Source organism: Sciurus carolinensis, chromosome 11 (genome assembly GCF_902686445.1).
Source record: "Sciurus carolinensis chromosome 11, mSciCar1.2, whole genome shotgun sequence".
Classification (NCBI taxonomy): domain Eukaryota; kingdom Metazoa; phylum Chordata; class Mammalia; order Rodentia; family Sciuridae; genus Sciurus; species Sciurus carolinensis.
This window is the reverse complement of record NC_062223.1, coordinates 25,024,357-25,044,819: the sequence shown is the minus strand read 5'-3', so window position 1 is coordinate 25,044,819 and position 20,463 is coordinate 25,024,357. Positions and strand designations below refer to the sequence as shown.

At 35.9% G+C, this 20,463-nt stretch overlaps 2 protein-coding genes across 2 annotated transcripts; both read left to right on the top strand.

Annotated features, from left to right (window-relative positions):
• Positions 1-4,746: 4,746 nt before the first annotated feature.
• LOC124958171 (olfactory receptor 4C12-like) lies at positions 4,747-5,664 on the top strand. The gene has a single exon (XM_047515939.1). It carries the CDS (start codon positions 4,747-4,749, stop codon positions 5,662-5,664), a length of 918 nt encoding a protein of 305 aa, XP_047371895.1.
• Positions 5,665-13,715: 8,051 nt separating this feature from the next.
• LOC124960359 (olfactory receptor 140-like) lies at positions 13,716-14,627 on the top strand. Its single transcript, XM_047519091.1, has one exon. It carries the CDS (start codon positions 13,878-13,880, stop codon positions 14,625-14,627), a length of 750 nt encoding a protein of 249 aa, XP_047375047.1. The 5' UTR covers positions 13,716-13,877.
• The last annotated feature ends 5,836 nt before the right edge of the window (positions 14,628-20,463 follow it).

Here is a 20,463-nt window from a genome sequence, read left to right as displayed (position 1 = left end):
TGAAGAAGTCAAGGATATTATTTTTTGATTACCAGAAACAGTGATAAATGCTTAGCCTTCACACAGAATTTTATAGTTCTCCAAATTATTCACATAACTTATGAGGAAAGTAGGCAAATTTCCTTAGTCCTTAAAATTCTCAGAAAGTGCAATATTTCTGAGATTACAAAAATGGGGGTGAGGTAGGGAGAAGATGAGAAAGAATTATTGGAGCATTCAGAAGTGTACTAAATTTCTTTAAAATCATCTTTTCTAAAACAGGAATAATATATAGTATTACAGAAGAATATTAAATACAGGTAAATACAAAGAAAGATTAAAATGTCTCTTAGTTTTACCGTAAACCATAAGGTAGCAGGGCTGTTTTGATATATTTATTTTCTAGGTTTTGCAATGTGTAATTTTATATAATTGAGTTTTTTTTCCAAAATAGTACAAATTTTAATAATATAGGAATGATTGTATTTCTATTAAGGAAAAATTTTTGAAGAAATTCTTTTTAATTCCTGAAGTCAAAGGAGAATGACTTCAAAAAACTCATTGAAACAACATAGTGTTTGCACATATTGAATGATTAGAGTTTTTCCTTCTTGACATAATGTGTAGTTTGTTTCATAATAAGAGATGTTGCTTGGAAAGCTGCTCTTGATTGTTCACTGTCTGTTGCTGTGTGAGGAGGTTAGTGAAAACATCACAGTTGATGAGGATGTTGCTTCTGGCATCACTTTTGAAAGCAGCCAAATCCATGGACTTCTTTTTCCCCCAGAGTTCAGACAGTTTTACTTGATTAATCACAGAAGATGATTGTGGCCTCACTATTTCCAATTTTTTAATCTCTTTACCTAAGAAATAATTCTCTTGCCTTTCAAGAGATGGGAAACAGATAGATCTTTCAAGATTAGGCAGCAAGAACACTTCTCTAATTTCACTGTTTACTTTTTTTGCATTAAAAAAAAAAAAAAAGAAAAACAAAGACCCTAGAGGTATTTCAAGTAGATGGAGAGCAGCAGTGAAGAAGTATAGATTGTTTTTATTTGTTTGTTTGTTTTTGATTTTGTTTTGCTGTGGAGGGAGTTTGCTGAGCAGTAAGTAGAAAAAATGGGCTTAACCTTTGTAAGTAAATATGTTTATGCCAGAAAATTGTATTCGACACTCACGTTAGAAATGTAATCATGTGACACAAATACTGCTTCTATTGCCTAATGTCAAAATTAACTAAGAAATCTGATTGTATTTGTGTGAGTGTGTGTGTGTGTGTGTGTGTGTGTGTGTGTATTAAATAGTTTCTAAACAGTCATTTTGAATAATAAGAAAAAAAAATGATCCACGTCAGGTGGTGGAAAGCCACACAGAATAATGATAAACAAGTGTGTTATTCTTTGAGAAAAGTCACTGCTTTGGGGTAGCATAAGTAGATGTACCTCATAGAAAGATCACTGTAATTTACCATCTCATGGCCACAGGTCATCCATTTTCACAGTAAGTTGTGACAACCTATGCTTCTAAAATTTCCAACACAAATTAAAATAGTTGATGTTGGCAGCTGCATGCATTATACCTACTTTGTGCCAGTTAGTGAACCGGTCTCCATTTCATTATGGTCACTCCAATCAGCTTCACTTTACAGAAAATATTTAAGGATCTGAGTGGTTAAACACATTGCACAGAGTTACCTTGACTATTTATTTCAATGTCAGGTTGGACTGCAGCCAATTAAGCAATCATGAACAACTTCCTTCTTGTCTCTAAGACTCATTTCACATCTTAAATCAGGATAAAATGGTATCTGACTCAATATTGAGGTAAGGATTGAACATGTCAGGCACTTGGTGAGCCCTCGTGATATGTTGGCTCTGTGAGTTGTGGCTTATGCACATGGAATTTCTCAATAAATGGCCTTGTTTAATTTAGGGAATATGGTCAAAAACTGGAGTAAATTTTACTCTTTTCCCCTTTTGCACCCCATTTCAAGCAAATTCTACTAGATCTACCTTCATATTATGACCTTTTCCACCACTACCAACCTGGTTCAAATCCCAGTCACCTTTCAGCTGGATCACAGTGACATCCTAACTAGCCTCCCTGCATTCTTCATTCAGTTTTCACAAGGTCCCATTGACATCTAAGTCAGATCATGTGGGGCAAAACCACCCACTGCTGTGCTTGTCACTGAAAGCCATGCTCCTTACAATAACCTACAAAGCCCCGGGAGAGCTGCCCTCACCCCCCATCCCCATGGCCCCTGGGTCACAGATACTGAGCCTGACCCCTCCTTGGGGATTTGCCCTTGCTGATGCTTCTGTAGGGAGCCATCATCTAGATGCCTTCTTGGCTCTTTCCTTATGCCCTTCCAGTCTGGTTATGTATTCCTTTTCCATGAAGTCTCCTCTGGAAATGGTTCCTTTTCTCAGACTCCAAGCTTCATTTATTCTGTTTTCTTTTTCTGATAGCAGGTGTTACATCTGACATACTCTATCATTCCTTTTTTATATTTGCCATCCTTTGTCTCAACCCACCGAACAATAGAATATATTTATATTTTTCACTGCTATATTTCTATGAGACACATAGTAGATAATTTAGAAAAATGGAAATGACCATAAGAAGGAATCATTAAACAGACCTGCAAACTGGAAACCGTATTGCACGGAGGCAGCCCTTCCCCTCCACATACACACGCCTCTCTGGGGTGGGGGGTGGAGTTGGGAGGTTCACAAAAATGTTCTTTAATAGCATATTTTGTGTCCATTTGACTCAAATTAAAATAAATCTCAAGTATAGTAAAACAGAAAAATCCATAGTGAAATTCACAGGATAAGAATATATGGATTTATAAACATTCTTCCAGCTTTCATAAGTAATTTTAATAACTAAAGACAAAAGAATTTTTAAAAAAGCAGCAAAATCATGACTCTGATAAAAATATAAAATGTGACAAAGATCATATTTTGCTCATTCATGATGAAATTATAGATTATTATCATTAGCATAAAGAAAAGTGCAATGTATCACATATTGTTTAATCAGGGATTTGTAATGAATTCACAAATAAATGAAAATGCTTTATGTGCAATACTCAGGAAAATCATGTGAACTTCCATCAGGCAGCATTTGTAATTATTTCAATAAGAATTATTTGCATCATTAGCAGTTCTCTACAATCTAAAGAATTTGTAAAATAACTCCAGGCAGTGAAAGACAGAAATTCCACAGAATCCTAGACTCTATAAGCCTAAAGACTACTTTGGAGTGCAGATAAATTATGGACATTTTGTATTTCACAAGAAAGACTGAATGTTGCACTTCATAGTCTTTCCTGACAAAAGGTAAATTTATTTTTCAGTTATGCCACAAAAGAAGTATAAATGACTCTTGAATGAAACATGTTTGCCTGAAAGCAAAATCATTTTCTCATTTAATTGTTTGCAAACAAAAAACACAAATTTTTTTGCATCCATTGTAGTCCTTAAAACAAAATAGGATACTCAAAGGAGAAAATTAAAGAGTTTAATCAAGATTACTTACCAAGTAAAATTCCTAGAGTTAAAAGAAACCAACAAGGGATAAGTAGTGGGTAGTAATAATAGGCAATGATGAACACAACCCAAGCCTAAGAGAGTGAGGTGAAGATGACTATGGAAATCCCAAACTGTAGCTCTCATGATCTCTGCCTGAAAGAGCTGCTATCTTAGTTAAAGTGACCCATCATTCAAACCATAGAGGGAGCCAGGTAAATAGATGCCCTGGTGTCCTTCCCTTTCTCCCTGGCTTTTTTTGTAAAAAAAATATTTGTTTTAATTAGTTTTACAACAGTAGAATGCACTTTGATACATCATATATAATGGAGTATGATTTCTCGTTTTTCTGGTTATACGTGATGTAGAATTTCACCTGTCATATAGTTACATATGTACATGGGGTAATAATGTCTGATTCATTCTACTCCCCTTCCTACCCTCAGACCCCCTTCCCTCCCTTCACTCACTTCTACCTAATCTAGCTAGCCCTGCACATTGGCCAGAAGTAAGGTCGCTGCTGAAACCGGAGGTGGAACACAGCCACCCAAGGTGGAGAAGGACGAGAGGAGATCTGGAAACCTGAAAGGAGTATAGGATCATGAGCACTCCTGTTTGGAGTCAGCAGGAAAGAAAGAAATATGAAGAAATAAGTAAAGAGTCCTTCAACTTATTTGTTCATTTGATCAATATTTACTGACTACCTCTATGAGTCAGAAATTGAACCAAATTCTCACAATGAAGAAGTAAACAAGTTAGAGACAGCCTTGTATCTCTGTAACTTCTTTAGGAGTTTCTAAATAGAAGGGGACTGATTAATCGGTGTTTCAAGTGTGCAGAATTAGAACAATAGATTTTGTAAAAGTTTTCTAACATTTCCTACTGGCTGAGAAGAAATCAGGTTTATTATCAGGCAGAGTCTTCATGCCTAGATGTCTTCCAGCAAAGGTCTAGTGACCATCTGTCAAAAGCTGTTGTTAAAGGGGGTTTCAGCTGAATTAAGCACCTGCAAAGGCTTATTATAAGATCTTTTTATGAAATAGAAAAGGTGGTTTGTTTCTTCTCTTCCAGCATACGTGGAAGAACATAGCTCATATTCTTAAAGAGTTTTGGGGCTTGACTGAAAACTCTAATGAATATTGAGCATAACATTTGCTAATAAGAATATTGCTTTTCCAGGTTAATGCACAAACTCTGAATTCATCATCAACACTGTAAAGAAAGAAATGGAATGAATGTTACTGAATTTATCCTGCTGGGACTGATACAAAATCCTCAGATGCAGAAGTCTCTGTTTCTGGTGTTACTAGTCACCTACATTGTCACGGTCACAGGAAACCTGCTCATTGTGGTTACTGTCCTCTGCAGCCAAACTTTGCACTCCCCCATGTATTTCTTCCTGGCTTTCCTGTCTTTGATAGATGCATGCTATTCCTCTTCCATAATTCCTAAAATTCTAGCTGATTTGTTTTCTGAGACCAAAGCTATCTCATTCATTGGCTGCATGTTGCAGCTTTTTCTTGAACATTTCTTAGGAGGTTCAGAGATTGTCCTTCTTGTGGTCATGGCCTATGACCGCTACATGGTCATCTGTAGACCTCTGCACTATGTGACCATGATGAGCCACCGCATGTGCTGCCTCCTGGTGGGGCTGTGCTGGGTGGTGGGTTTTCTCCACTCTTTTGTGCAGATTCTAGTTACTTTCTGGCTTCCATTCTGTGGCCCCAACACACTGGATCACTTCATGTGTGACATTTTCCCCCTGATACAGCTTGCCTGCATGGACACTTTCCTCCTTGGTCTCTTGGTTGCTGCCAATGGAGGTGTAACCTCCATGATCACCTTTGTGATGTTGTTGGTGTCCTATGTGGTCATCCTGTGCTCCTTGAGGACTCACAGCTCTGTGGGGAGGAAGAAGGCCCTCTCTACCTGTGGCTCGCACATCACAGTTGTTGTCTTGTTCTTTGTGCCGTGTATTTTTATGTACATGCGACCAGTAACTACATTTCCCATGGATAAAGCAGTAACTGTATTTTACACCCTTGTCACTCCCATGTTAAATCCTGTTATCTACACAGTGAGGAACGCAGAGGTAAAAAATGCCATTAGAATGTTACTAAACAGGATTGCGATTTCAGACAATAAATGATCTAACATGAATATTTTATTTCTGACACAACCTTTGCAATTTTATATTTTATCACAGAGTCCACATTATCATCCATGGGGGATAGATTTCAGGACTCCCAGTGGGTGCCTGAAACCAGGGGTATTACTAAATATTATAAATATACTATAAACTGCAAAATTTCATTATGCTGTATTGTTATAATTGTTTTATTATTTTGTTATCAGTTGTTAACATGGGACAGAACGTATAAATTGAACTTTATCATCAATACATACATATATACAATACAGCATAATGAAATTTTGCAGTGTGGGACAATTATTAAGTAATATAAGGGCTACCTGAACACTTTCACTGTGGTACCTACCTTAACAAACCTTCTGATAACCTAGACACTAACTAAATGACTAATGGGTGGGGAGTACATATAATGTGGGTCTGCTGGACAAGTGGGTGATTCATGTCCCAGGCCAGACAGGATGGGATGATGTAAAATTTCTTCATACAACTAAGAATAGTTTGCAACTTAAAATTTATGATTTATTACTGACATTTGCCATTTAATATTTTCAGAAGATGATTTACCTTGGCATAAATAAGTGAAAATTACTGTACTTTAAAAAGTCTTTCTCACATCTATCAGCTTACTCTTAGAGTACTTTTCCAAGATAGGTGTTATTATGATTATTCCTGTTTTATATATTATTATGATTATTCCTGTTTTGTAGATGAAGAAAAACGCAGTTCAAGAAGTTTCAATAAAGAGGTCAATGTGAGACACAGAACTAGTGTTCAGACCTGCATTCTTCTAGATCCAAATGCAGAATTCTCTCAAACATTTCACAGGGTAATAGAAAAAGGGCAGCATTTACATCAGAACTTCTCATGTTTTGTATGTAGTGAGTTGAAAATTTTTCTGTTGTAATTTCAGAGTTGTACCATATGTTGAATATATATGCTTATATATATTCTGAGTTGGTTCTCAGAAAACTACTGCTTACCTGTATCTAAGACAATGTGGAACAAAGACCCTGGACACTGAGAACTTGGAACACACTTGATATATCTTATTTTAAAATTATGTTTGACTTCTTGTTCTGTTAAGTAAATATTGTCAGTGATTATAAAAATGAATTGTTTGTAAACCTATGTAAAAATTTCAAATGTCCTCACAAGGTCACAATGAACATATACAATTGAAACCTATTGTTCTACCGTACAGAGAAAAGTTAAATAACTAAATCATACAACACATACATTCACCTCAAATCCAAACATTCTTACTATGTATCCTGTGGTATTTTATACATATAGAATTCCTTGGGCTATATTTAACTATGATTTGTCATATAAAATATTTTAACATATATATTTTTAACTTAGAAGTGTCAATTTATTAGATTAAAATTGTGAGTGATAACAAAATCCAGATTTTTTTCAAAAGCACATAATAAAATAGATCCACAAAAATACTTTACTGTTAAAATATTGTTTTTATATTTAGTTCATTGAATCTGGAATTCCCTTTGAAAACTACTTTAGGAGATGGCTTATATGTATATAAAAATAAAAGTCCATAGTTGACCAAAGGAAATATTTCTCAGCTTAACAACTCAACTTACAATCTTTGTTGTAAATAACTTTTGGGTCTTTTAGAAACTGCAGTCTGTGACTACAGAATAAATATGAATGACATGCTTATAGATGTGTTTATAGCTGCCACTTTGGATAGAGTTAGTCTCCCACTTCATAGCTACCACATGTTTTGTTGAAGAAACATAACAATATTTAGCCAGCATATTATGATTGCAGAAACATTCAGGAGAAGAAGAACATAGGCTTCAGCATCAGGAAGGCTGGGTCTATCTCTTACTGAGTCATTATCTCATTCCATGACCTTAAATAGCTCATCCTATTTCTACAAGCAGGTTACTTAGGTAATTTAGAAGGTGTATAAGTTCTTGATTCTGTCCATGTTAATATGTTTATTACCTTAAATATTATTTTATTCTACTTCGCTAGAAGAAGTCAAACTGGAAGGCTTTTGAGAGATTATATATGATAGATAAATGATTGGCCATGTTTCTAGACTTTTTCATTTTTGTGAGCAGTATAGGAGTGTCTTCCTGGGACAAAAGGGATTTTGGATTGGACTAAGGCAATATGAGCCCTGCATGTGAGTGTTTTGTTGCCCTGAGGAGTGTTCCTCTGCTATTCAAGGTCATGAAAATGTCTGCTAGGCTTCTACTTAGGGAGGTACCTGGTTTTTGTTGTCATGAATCTGTCAAATGCCATGCTAACAGTTCAGCTGGCTTCTTATTGACTGCCATCTGATCCATATTTAATTTCTCCCATTTTTCTTTCTGGTTTGCATTATGTTTGAAATATCTGTGTTGTTGTCCCTCCAGAGTTTTTTCTACTTACTCCTTGGATTGTTTTCTGGAATCAGCCTTTCCCTTACAACTCTAGTAATTCCTCTATTTAAAAGTTCCCTTCGTGTACGATGCTCACTGATCTGGACCTAACTCCATAGACTCTGTTCTATCTCCAGTTCATATTATTTTATGCTCTGGGGCACTCAACTAGACAGCAGTCGGGAATCCAAAATACTCTCTACACATCAGTCTTTTCAGTAGAGGGTGGACGAACAGTTAATGGGTCAATATGAAAGTATTTTAATTTTTATTAGGTTGAGCGTGGCAAAGTTAAGTATGTACTCATTCTCCAGTTAGACTTTGTACTTTCAACTCTATTGCAGAGTTGAAAGGCAATTTAAGAAATATTCGCATGTGATGCTTTAGCAAAATGCATATTCATTATAGTTATTTACATAGCTTCAAACCCTCATTCAATTTTCTTTGCCACCTACTATCACGAATGTAATAGCATTTAGTGCTATTATTTAGTAATAGTGCTATTACACTATAATATACAAGTATCTGGTCAAACGAGCTTTGATCTTATAGTTTCTAAAACTAAAACTGTTTTTCTACCCTGATACACACTGCTCACAGTGACAGCATTCTCTCAAGCCAATTCAGAGGTATGTACAATTTCCTTGTCTCATTGTAGAAAATACATTTGAATCTGGATGAGAGAAAAGAGTTCTATATAGGACTATTTCTGTAATTAATTGAATTAAATTTGTTCTTAAAAATAATTTTAAATACTGACATGTATTTCTATTAGTAGATGATCCCAGTAGGTCTCCATTAGTTATAAAACAAAATAATCTAAGAATAAGGACCCCGGCCCAATGCTTTTGTGTTACCTGGGCAGATAATGTTTATTTTTTAATGTTTTTGTTTTTTCTAATTGGTTATGTACATGACAGTAGAATGCATGTTGACACATTGTACACAAATGGAGCATAACTTCTTATCCCTCTGGCTGTACTTGATGCTGAGTCACATCAGTAGTATAATCATACATGTATATCAGGTAATAATGTCTGTCTCATTCTACCATCCTTCCCATTCTCATCATCCCACTCCTCCCCTCACTCCCTTCTGCATAATCCAAGGTTCCTTCATTCTTCCCTACTAATCCCCCAACTCTGGATCAGCATCTGCTTACCAGAGAAAACATGTGGCCTTTGGTTTATTGGGATTGGCTTATTTCACTTGGCATGATATTCTCTAGTTCCATCCACTTACCTGCAAATGCCATAATTTTATTCTTCAAGGCTGAATAATTTTCCATTGTGTAATATGTTCCACATTTTCTTTATGCATTCATCTGTTGAAGGGCATCTAAGTTGGCTACATATTTAAGCTATTGTGAATTGAACTATTATAAACATTGTTGTGGCTACATCCCTGTAGTATGCTGATTTTAAGTCTTTTTGGTGTAAATTGAGTGAGATAGCTGGGTCAAACAGTGGTTCCATCCCGAGTTTTCTAAGGAATCTCCATACTGCTTTCCATAGTGTTTACACCAATCTGTAGTCCCACACCAATGTATGAGTGAATCTTTTCCCTCAAATCCTCACCAACACTTATTACTGATTGTATTCTTGATTATTACTATTCTGACTGGAGTGAGATGAAATCTTAGACTAGTTCTTGATTAGCATTTCTCTAATTGCAGGAGATTATGATTTTTTTTCTTGTTTGTTTATTGATTGTATTTCTTCTTCTTTGAATTTTCTGTTCAGTTCCTTAGCCCATTTAGTGATTGGGTTATTCATTTTTTTGGTTTTAAGTTTTTTGACTTTTTTATATATCCTGGAGATTAGTATCTAAAGTGCATGTGGTAAAGATTTTCTCCCAATCTGTAGGCTCTCTTTTCACATTATTGATTGTTTCCTTTGTTGAGAAGAAACTTTTTAGTTTGAATATGAAACCATTCATTGATTCTTAATTTTACTTCTTGTGCTTTAGATGTGTTAAGGAAGTCAGGTGCTAAGCCAACATGCTGAAGATTTGGCCTACTTTTTCTTCTCTTAGACACAGGGTTCTGTTCTAGTGCCTAAGTCTCTGATCCATTTTGAGTTGATTTCCACACAGGTGAGAGATAGAGATTTAATTTCATTTTGCTGCTTATGGATTTCCAGTTTTCCAAGAACCATTTGTTGAAGAGGCTATCTTTTCTCCATTGTATGTTTTTGGCACCTTTATCTAGTATGAGATAACCATATTTATCTGGGTTATCTCTGTCTCTTGTATTTTGTACCATTGATCTACATGTCTATTTTGGTGCCAATACCATGCTGTTTTTCTTACTATTGCTCTGTATTATAGTTTAAGGTCTGGTATTGTGATGCCTCCTGCTTCACTCTTCTTGCTAAGGATTGCTTTGGCTATTCTGGGTCTCTTATTTTTCCAAATGAATTTCATGATTGTTTTTTCTAGTTCTATGAAGAATGTCATTGGGATTTTAATAGGACTTGCATTGAATCTGTATAATACTTTTGATAGTATGGTTATTTTGAAAATATTAATTCTGCCTATCCAAGAGCATGGGAGATCTTTCCATCTTCTAAGGTCTTCTTTAATTTTTTTCTTTAGTGCTCTGTAGTTTTCATTATAGAGGTCTTTCACCACTTTAGTTAGAATGATTCCCCAATTTTTTTTTTTTGGAGCTTGTTGTGAATGGGGTAGTTTTCCTTATTTTTCTTGTGGTGGATTGATCATTTATGTATAGAAATACATTTGATTTATGGGTATTGATTTTATATCCTGCTATTTTCATGAATTGATTTATTAGTTCTAGAAGTTTTCTGGTGGAATTTTTTGGATTTCTAAGTATAGAATCATGTAATCTGCAAATAGTGATAGTTTGAGTTCTTCTTTTCCTATTTGTATCCCTTTAATTTCTTTTGTCTCATTGTTCTGGCTAGATTTTCAAGGACAATGTTGAATAAAAGTGGTGAAAGAGAGCATCCTTGTCTTGTTTCAGTTTTAGAAGGAATGTTTTCAATTTTTTTTTTTCCATTTAGAATGATGTTGGCCTTGGGTTTAAAATAGACAACTTTTACATTGTTGAGGTATGTTCCTACTATCTCTAGTTTGTCTAGTGTTTTGAACATGAATGAAAGATACATCAAGGAAAGAAAATTTCAGACCAATATCCCTAATGAACATAGACATAAAAATTCTCAATGAACTTCTAGCAAATCGCATACAAAACATATTAAAAAGATAGTGCACTATGATCAAGTGGGGTTCATCCCTGGGATGCAAGGTTGGTTCAACATACAGAAATCAATAAACATAATACATCACACCAATCGACTTAAAAACAAGCATCACATGATTATCTCAATAAATGCAGGAAAAGCATTTGACAAAATAATGGCAGATGATGTTTTGATTCCCTAACTTAGTTTTCCATGTTATTAGGCAGGAACTTTGATGCCTTTGTTCATTACAGATGAATTGTATTACATTACATTTAAATGGTTGAAAAAATGCATTTTACAGATCTGTAACAATGAAGCGTGGGTTGATAAAGAAAATATAATAAACTTTAAGACATCAGATAATTTCCTACTCAAACATTCATATTATACCCTACCAAATATTCAAACTCCATACTAATATACTAAGTTCCTGTATTATCAAATATCCAAATTGTGTAATGGCACTCATTTTTACTTTGTTTTCTCTTGACAGAGTGATTTGTCTTTGTGTGGACTTAAGGAAAAAGTTAATGATTAAACATGAGTGCTGTGAAAGTTCTCTAATATTTAGTTAAGGTGAAATAATTGGTTTGTGGCAAGCTCTGCTAATTGACAATGAAACACCCCTGAGGTCTCATTAGCCACAGCTAAGATAGGTCACAGAATTTGTCTGCAAACAGGATACGTGGCAGCTCCTGCTAAGGCTCCAGAGAAAGGCACCATCCAGAGGTACACTTATAAATCAACAAGGGCTCATTGTGACTCAGCTATGTGGCGTTTTTACCCTCACTTTACCTCTTGGTGAACTAGCAGTTGCTTGTGGTCCTGGCCATGGAGCTATGTCAGACAAGCTGATAGGTGAGAAATCATATAATTACAGATTCTCAGGATTTGAAGTAACTTAAAAATCATATAACAACCTCTCATCTCCACCAAAGTGAGATTTTAATCTCTTCTTCAGCATGTCAGGCACCAGGAAAAATTGAATCAACTATAATCCCACCAATTTAGAAGTAAAAGTATTTTGAATCTTTTTTCCCTATGGAAGTTAAGTTAATATGTAAGTTAATCAGAATTATATATTAAATTTGCATTCTGAACTTTACCCATGTATTATTACAACATAAGAATATATTATACAAAATTTTCAAGTCTCTGTTAAAAACTACCCATTATGGATGCACTACTGCATCATAAACTTCTCTAATGTTCGATTTTATGCAGTTTCTAATTTTCCATGGGTCTTAAAAAATGTAGATATATTTTTACATAACAATTCTCCTCTTCTGAAATTATTTTCCTTTAAGGTTTTTTTCTAGAAAGTGTAGTGCAAAGTCAAAGGAAAAAGACAAAATGGTTTCCATTTCTTCATAGTTATCTCTCAGTCACTTTTATTCAAAAGGCTTTTTTTCTTGTTCCAGTCTATTGGAACTATAAATTTAATGAATGGGACTACATTAAATTATATGTAGAACATAATTTCAAATAATAAGTGCTATTAATTAACTAATATCATAATTATTTTGAAAGTCAAATTACCCAAGATCACACAATTTTGGGGAGCAATTAATATTTTCCTACTTACCCTACAAGTATGCCAAGAAATTGGACTAAAGTTTATGTTTCAGAAATTTGAGTTTTTCATAAGTAGATGGTGTAGGGAAGCAGATTGGGAAGACAAGGGTACTTGAGTTCTTGGTTTATGGCCAGGGAAATATGTGTATCCCACACATGGAAATGTAGGAAGTGAGGGAATTCACTGTGCATTTATTCATTATCTCACAGGTGCCAGATGCTGAAGACACTGTGCCAGACGCTGTACTAAGTACACCAAGGAAAGAGACGAGAACAGCATATTACTATAAGGTGCCAGAGAAGGCGAGTCTCCTGTGATTTATGTATATTTCCTATCTGCCTGCTCACTTGTCCATGTCCTTTCACAGGTAAAGCTGTGGGTTCAGATGTAAATTTTGGAAGAGGGACTAGACTTTACCAGTGTGCAGCACTTTACAGCTTACAAAATACATTTCAGAGTTATAATTTGTGAATTCACAGATGCAGAGGGGGCTCAAAGGCAGGAGGGCACTTGGATTACTTAGCAGGGATCACATGGAACTGGAAACAAGAGAATTGAGATCTTGTGTGTACAGCCTAGTGTTTTTTCAGTAAAATACACAATAACCATCAATCCATGGAGGCTATTGGTGACATGTAGGTATCTGAGGAGGAGAGAGGATCATGGAGGAGAGTGAAAAAGAATAACTGAGGCAGTTACTAGGGTGGGGGTTTGTGGGCAAGAACATGCTCTGCAGTAGCAATGACTGCCCCATGTCCATACGATGACACTGAGCATGCAATACATTTATAACTAGTTGACTATTTTTATCTTTTTTGCAGGTAATTCAGGCCCCAGGAAGGCATTACTTCCTGCAAGGATAACCTCATGCCTCCCAATAACGTGACTGAATTTGTTCTCCTAGGGCTCACACAGAATCCACACCTGCAGAGACTGCTCTTCATCATCTTTTTGTTGATTTTTCTCTTTACTGTGCTGGCTAATCTGTTCATCGTCATCACCATCTCCCTCAGCCCCAAGCTTTCCGCTCCTATGTACTTCTTTCTCACCTACCTGTCCTTCATAGATGCCTCTTACACCTCTGTCACCACCCCTAAAATGATCATCGACCTGCTCTACCAGAGGAGAACTATCACTGTGGGTGGCTGTCTGACTCAACTTTTTGTGGAGCACTTCCTGGGAGGCTCAGAGATCATCCTCCTCATTGTCATGGCCTATGACCGCTATGTGGCCATCTGCAAGCCCCTGCACTACATGACCATCATGAGGCAGGGACTCTGCCGCCTCCTGGTGGTGGTAGCCTGGATTGGAGGGATCCTGCATGCTACTGTGGAAATTCTCTTCATGATCAGCCTGCCCTTCTGTGGTCCCAATGTCATTGACCACTTCATGTGTGATCTCTTCCCATTATTGAAACTGGCCTGCAGAGACACCTACAGGCTTGGAATGGTGGTGGCAGCCAACAGTGGAGCCATGTGCTTGCTCATTTTCTCCATGCTTCTCGTCTCCTACATCGTCATCCTGAGTTCTCTGAAATCCCAGGGCTCTGAAGGACGGCGCAAAGCACTCTCTACCTGTGGTTCCCACTTCACAGTTGTAGTTCTCTTTTTTGTGCCTTGCATATTCACCTACATGCGTCCTGTGGCCACCTACCCAGTGGACAAGTTGGTGGCTGTGTTCTTTGCAATCCTCACTCCCATGTTGAATCCTATAATTTACACAGTGAGAAACACAGAGGTGAAAAGTGCCATGAGGAACTTGTTGAAGAAAAGAGTTATGTAGTCCATTCATTGTGCCAAGTGATGATGACCCTAAATATGGAAGATCAAACCTGATGCACACACAGTGCAAGAGGAGTAGCACATTTTACAGATCATTAGGAAAAAAGTAAAAGCTCCCCCAAACTAACATTCATCTGGTACTTAATAGTGGCTAGACCTTTTGCTCGGTGCTTTTGGTAGTGTTTAATGTGTTTTACTAAGGCTGCAGTGTTCACATGTAGATCTCTGGTTTGATGATTCTGGGGTGTGCATTACTCCACAGTTTCAGTGGGACTTTAGTAAATTATTCATAAATGGGCTATTTGGGTAAAATTGGCTTTTGGCAGAACCTTGGTCTCAGAACTTTAAAAAACTGTTTGCTTGACCTTTTGTGGTGAAGGAAATCCTTAGATGAACGTATGAAGGGTTGACAGTTGCAGAGTGAAAGAACCATTGTTGATTTTCTTTATTTTGCATTTTTTTGGCAACCTGAATATACAAACAAAGAAACACCCACAAAGGAAGAAAGAAACAATTCCGAATGTAAGAAGAAATTATTTCTGACCTATCTCTATTCCTTTTCCTGTCATAAGACTAAGTTAGAATTTTTGAAATTATTCTTAATTTCTTCTTCTTTTTTTGGATATCTTCATGGCTCACAGTTTCTCTTGAATATAAAGTTTTTTTTTATTACCAAAACTTTAGGAACCATTTGCAGCAACAAGTGTAAACATTCTTTTATTTAATCTCACCCAAAGGCATGAGTTTGTAAAGCCTTGGATGATACACGTCATACATAAATTCATTTTAAATAAATACATCTATTTTTAGTATATAGGACACAGTCACTTCAGTTAGGTGATTTAATCCATGTACTACACTGGTAGTTTCATTATAACTGTTCCCAATTTCCAAAGAAGCAAACTGAAGTTCAGAAAGTTTAACTTAATGTACCTTCCGCAGTTCACACATCTAAGAGTTTTACCTGTGACATTGGAATTGACTCTTCCAACACTCAGTTCTACTTTCCTCAGTGAAACACAGTTGTTTGTGGTAGGTAATTGTCTATAGATAAGAAATTCATATGTAGTCTCAAGATTCACTTTGTCCTTGGAGAACAATAATGCCAAATTTGTTGTAGCCTTTCTGACTTGTAGCAATGTATTTCAGCAGAAACGCTCCTGTATGAACTCAGAAAATATCAGGGCATTCTATGTTATTATAATATCTTTGCAAATCAAAGCTACTCTGATTATAACTGTCCAACTCCAGCTTCTTCTTATACGTGTTCCCTTTCTCAAACTCACTGGTCATCTGGAGCTGTTTCTCCCATAATCTGACCATGCAGTAAAGTCAGATATATAACACCTATTTTGGGGGGTGACTGTTCTGACTTCTGCATGGATGCCTCAAATTCCTAAGGAATAGAACATTTTCCCCATAAAGTCTAGGTCTGGAAGCTGATGTAGTCAGCCCTTGATCTAGTAAAAATGATCTAGTTTTCATTGCTGGTAAAAAATAAATATTTCTACAGACTCCAGACTAAATAAGTTGTGATTCACTTTGTCTTATAATAGAGAGGAGATAAAGATAACCCAGGAATAAGGATGGGAGTGGTACTGAGAAATATTTTTCTAAGGTAAAGGAAAGGGTTTGAAGGGGAAACTAAGGCCAGTGATTCTGTCTTTCAGGGGTGAGAAGATCAATGAGATTATAAATTGTTAACAGCAAATTTGGAAGGTGTAGGAACTAAAGGAAGAGAGGTAAGTAAGCCTGACATCCTCAGTAGACAATCTTACTGATTTGTAAATATTTTAAGGATTGTTAAGATGATCCTTGGCACCCATTATCAAGAATCTCTCAAGAAGATGGTGCATCTGATTATTTCTAGTGCCTAAAAATAAAATATACTAAAAAAATACATATATATATATATTTTTTTTTCTTCTAAAAACTCTTAAGAAAAACAACATTGGAATTTTATTTATATGGTTTAATCTGTACACTTAATTCAGTAAAAATATTAGCCATTATTAAATGAGGAGTGTAAGTGACCTATAGTTAAGGCCAACTGTGAGGCACATATATTGTTAGGTCCTTTATATATCTTAACTCTCTTAAGGCACATATGGTATCTCTGAATATCATTGTTTGTTTTTTGGGGGGTGGGTACCAGGAATTGAACTCAGGGACATTCAACCACTGAGCCACATTCCCAGCCCTATTTTGTATTTTATTTAGAGATAGGATCAAACTGAGTTGCTTTGTGCTTCATCACTACTGAGACTGGCTATGAACTCAAGATCCTCCTGTTTCAGCCTCCCGAGCTGCTGGGATTAAAGGCATGTGCCGATATGCCTGGCTCTGAAAACCATTTTCTACAAGAGTAAAATGAGACTCAGTGAGGTTCCAAACTTTTGAACTCTACCCTCTGCCATTCTTGTCACAACACTTCTTGCTTGTGGCATGTAAAACATCAAAACATGGACCTGGTCCATGGCTGTGTTGTTCTCAGATTTTTCTCCTTGTTTATTTTGGGGATGACCTTCCTCCCTTACTTTGGCCTCCACTTTCGAGGTTTCCCACACTCTTCATTCCTCTTGTGTCAGGGAAATGTCATCTGGCCATCTCGTTCCGACACATGTATGAGCATCATCAAAAGTGGGATGCACTGGACTCCAGGAATGAATAGTTAGTGGTTCAGTTTCAAGGAAGTTGACACATGGGTAAGGGAGACGCTTGGAGGAAGATAAGCCATGCAGTCAGGGAGGTAACTTATGGATGTAAGGTTGGGAACTTGAAGAGATAAATGGGTTTCTGTAGGGATTTCCCCATACTCTTCCATAGCATTAATGTGGTTACTTGAAAGTGGCTCTATGGACAGTTACAATCAGGAAATTTTGACTTATTTTATTGATTTTTATTTAGTGCTTGTAGTAAGTCAGATAATTTCATGGGGTAAATATACAACATGTACCAATACAAACAAGAGTTGTATTTATACTTAAATTTCAATTGGAAATAGGAGTAAAATAAACAAATAAATATATAACAAATAACATAATTTTGTTAAAACAGTCATAAGTATGCTGAATAAAATAGCTTTAAGATTGCAATGCAGAATCTAAGAACTGGGAATAGACTTATTTTCTTCTGAAGCATACCTAGAGAATTTTAGTTAGACTCCCACCCCAAATAAACAATCACATTATTTTCTATTTCTTAAAAAATAAGTTACCTAAGGCAAGTATTTATAATAGACATGATATTTCATGTCCTTACATATATAAAAATGGCATATTGGGGGATGAAAAAAATCTTACTGATTTTCTACTTAAAGCACAGATGTACGTAACTGCTGCATCCATTTCCTACCACTCCAACACTTGACATGGTTCTGCTGGAGCAGAAGATTCAATACTTGACAAGGTTCTGTTGAAAGATTATCCTCCCTCTTGAGGACCATAGGTGTGGCATGTCTCCATGTGCAGTTGCTTTTAATACTAATAATCAATATATCCTTAGATTCAGATTATAGAGAATACTGGGGAGATTTCATGGTGATGAGACACAAAATAACATTCAATAAAATTTAATATTAATATGTAGATGAAATTATAAATAAGACATTATGATTTGCTCAAATTTGTAGGGAGCCCATGATTTCTTTTAGCATACAAACTCTCCAAAAGTTATATATAGGTTTATGAGAGTGTATTCCTCTGAGCTTTGATGTGGTGTTTGGTCTTCATTGCCTTCTTAGTGTATATGATTAAGTGTAAGGATATTTTTCCCATGTAATAAAAAATAAATAGGTTAATCATAAGTACAATTGTGTCTTTCTATGTCTAGTTCTTTAAAGATTAAAATAGAGTTTTAGTCTGCCATTGAGCACATGAAATAGAATAAAATTTAACTATAAGCTGATTCCTCTGCGGGGGCATCCGGAATTCCATCCAGTGCTTGACAAAGATCCTCTGGAGGATGATTGCAAAGGCTTATCCTAAAAGGAATTGCTGGGTGTTTTGCTCCGAAGCATGGTGTTTTCTCTGATAATATATTACTCATTTCAGTCTGAATGGATTGCTTAAGGGGATGAAGGGAATACAACAAAAATTCCAGAAAATATTACCTACAATCTGAAAAACAATGGGTCTTTACCACTAACAAAATTAAAAATAATTTTGCAACCGTACAATGAGTCCCTGAAAGCCTCTGGAGAAAATAGTTGTAGATCTGCCTTTGTCTCCAACAGGCTGGTTAAATTTTAACGATGGTTTTGTTCATGTGTGGTGGTGAGGTAAAAGAATAAGGTTTCATAACATTCCTTCCTTCCTACAAAGAATATGTCACCCCTATAATAAATGTTGGCACACAATAACCATTGGGACTGCTGCCCTCCTGTAACCCTTAACTCAGCAATTTAGATATTAACCAGAGGGACCTAATAGAAATGGTCACATGAGATTACTTGTCTATCGCTTTAACCGCGAGAATAATAAGAATAGTCTTAGGTCACATAGAGTTTAGATATTAAGGAAATAAACATTGTATTAGCTCATCAACGTAGTTAGATATTCTTAAAACAATTGTGATTAGGTAAGGATGATCTGTAAGGTTGTTGTTTTCTGCCTATGCTTTGGAAACTTCTTTAATATTAACCACAAGACTGCCATTATACCCTGAAGAAAAATGTATATAAACCCAGCTTTCCCCAGAATAAAGTGGGATTGATTGCACCAGAACTAGAGTCTGTGTCTTTCATTCTCCATCCATCGCTGACGCTGTCTTCCCGCGCCCAGTTTACCGGTGTGGAACCCATGGACTCCTGCTAAGGCTGGACCCCAGCATTCCTCTATTCTCTGTTAGTAATAACAAAAAACTTTCCACTGTTAATAGCTAACATTAGAGTTCTTGGAAAGGGTAACTTCTATAGAAACTTAATGACATATTCTTTCAGGGAAATTAAAACTAAATTAAGCGTGGTGCCCTCTACCTTGCTGGGAACTGTTTTTTTTTTTGGTTGTTGTTGTTGTTGTTGTTTGTTTGTTTGTTATTTTTTTTATTTAAGCTATCATACAGCAAGAACATGTTTCTTGATTAAGATCATTAATTATACTCTTAAATTTTTTTACTTAATATTTCATTGTAATAACCATGAAATGATGTAATCAATACCAAAGAAAAAACATACAAAAAGATTCTGTGAACAATAAAGATTCAGATTCAGCCTCAGAACACTTGGTGTCTCTATGTGCTCTTTCTCCACCACACCGCCTCCCATCCACCTAGGACCCCCAACTGCTGCTAGGGCTGGACTCCAGCACATAACATGCATAACAGGTAGATAGCATGTCTGAGATATTAAAATTCCAGAAGCAGGCTAATTAGGGGAACAGAAGTCTTTAAAACTTCCTCAGGAGGTTCATAATAAAAAGATAATGTTGAAGACACCTGCTCCAATTCATGTCTAAATGGTTAGTAAGGACATGGAGTAAATTTAGAGAGTTAGTAAAGGAATCCAAATGCAGAGCTTAGCCTTTCAGCTCTGAGGGTCATATTTGATAAAATGGAATCACTTTTTTTTCCCTAGAAGACTCCTCAGGATTTATAGACAAATATGTTAAAGAACTATTAGTAATCTGAGCAATATGATATGAGTACAGTATATTACTATTTTTTTACTATTGAAGTTGAAAAGAATTCAGGCTATAAGTCCAAATATTCCCACATCAAAAATGTATCATTTGATAATGCTGCAGTGGAGTGAGAAATTTTTTTTGGCTGAGGTACTTACTTTTTTTTTTTTTTTTTAATAATGGAAACTATCCTGCAGGTAGATGTGACTCTGTTTCAAT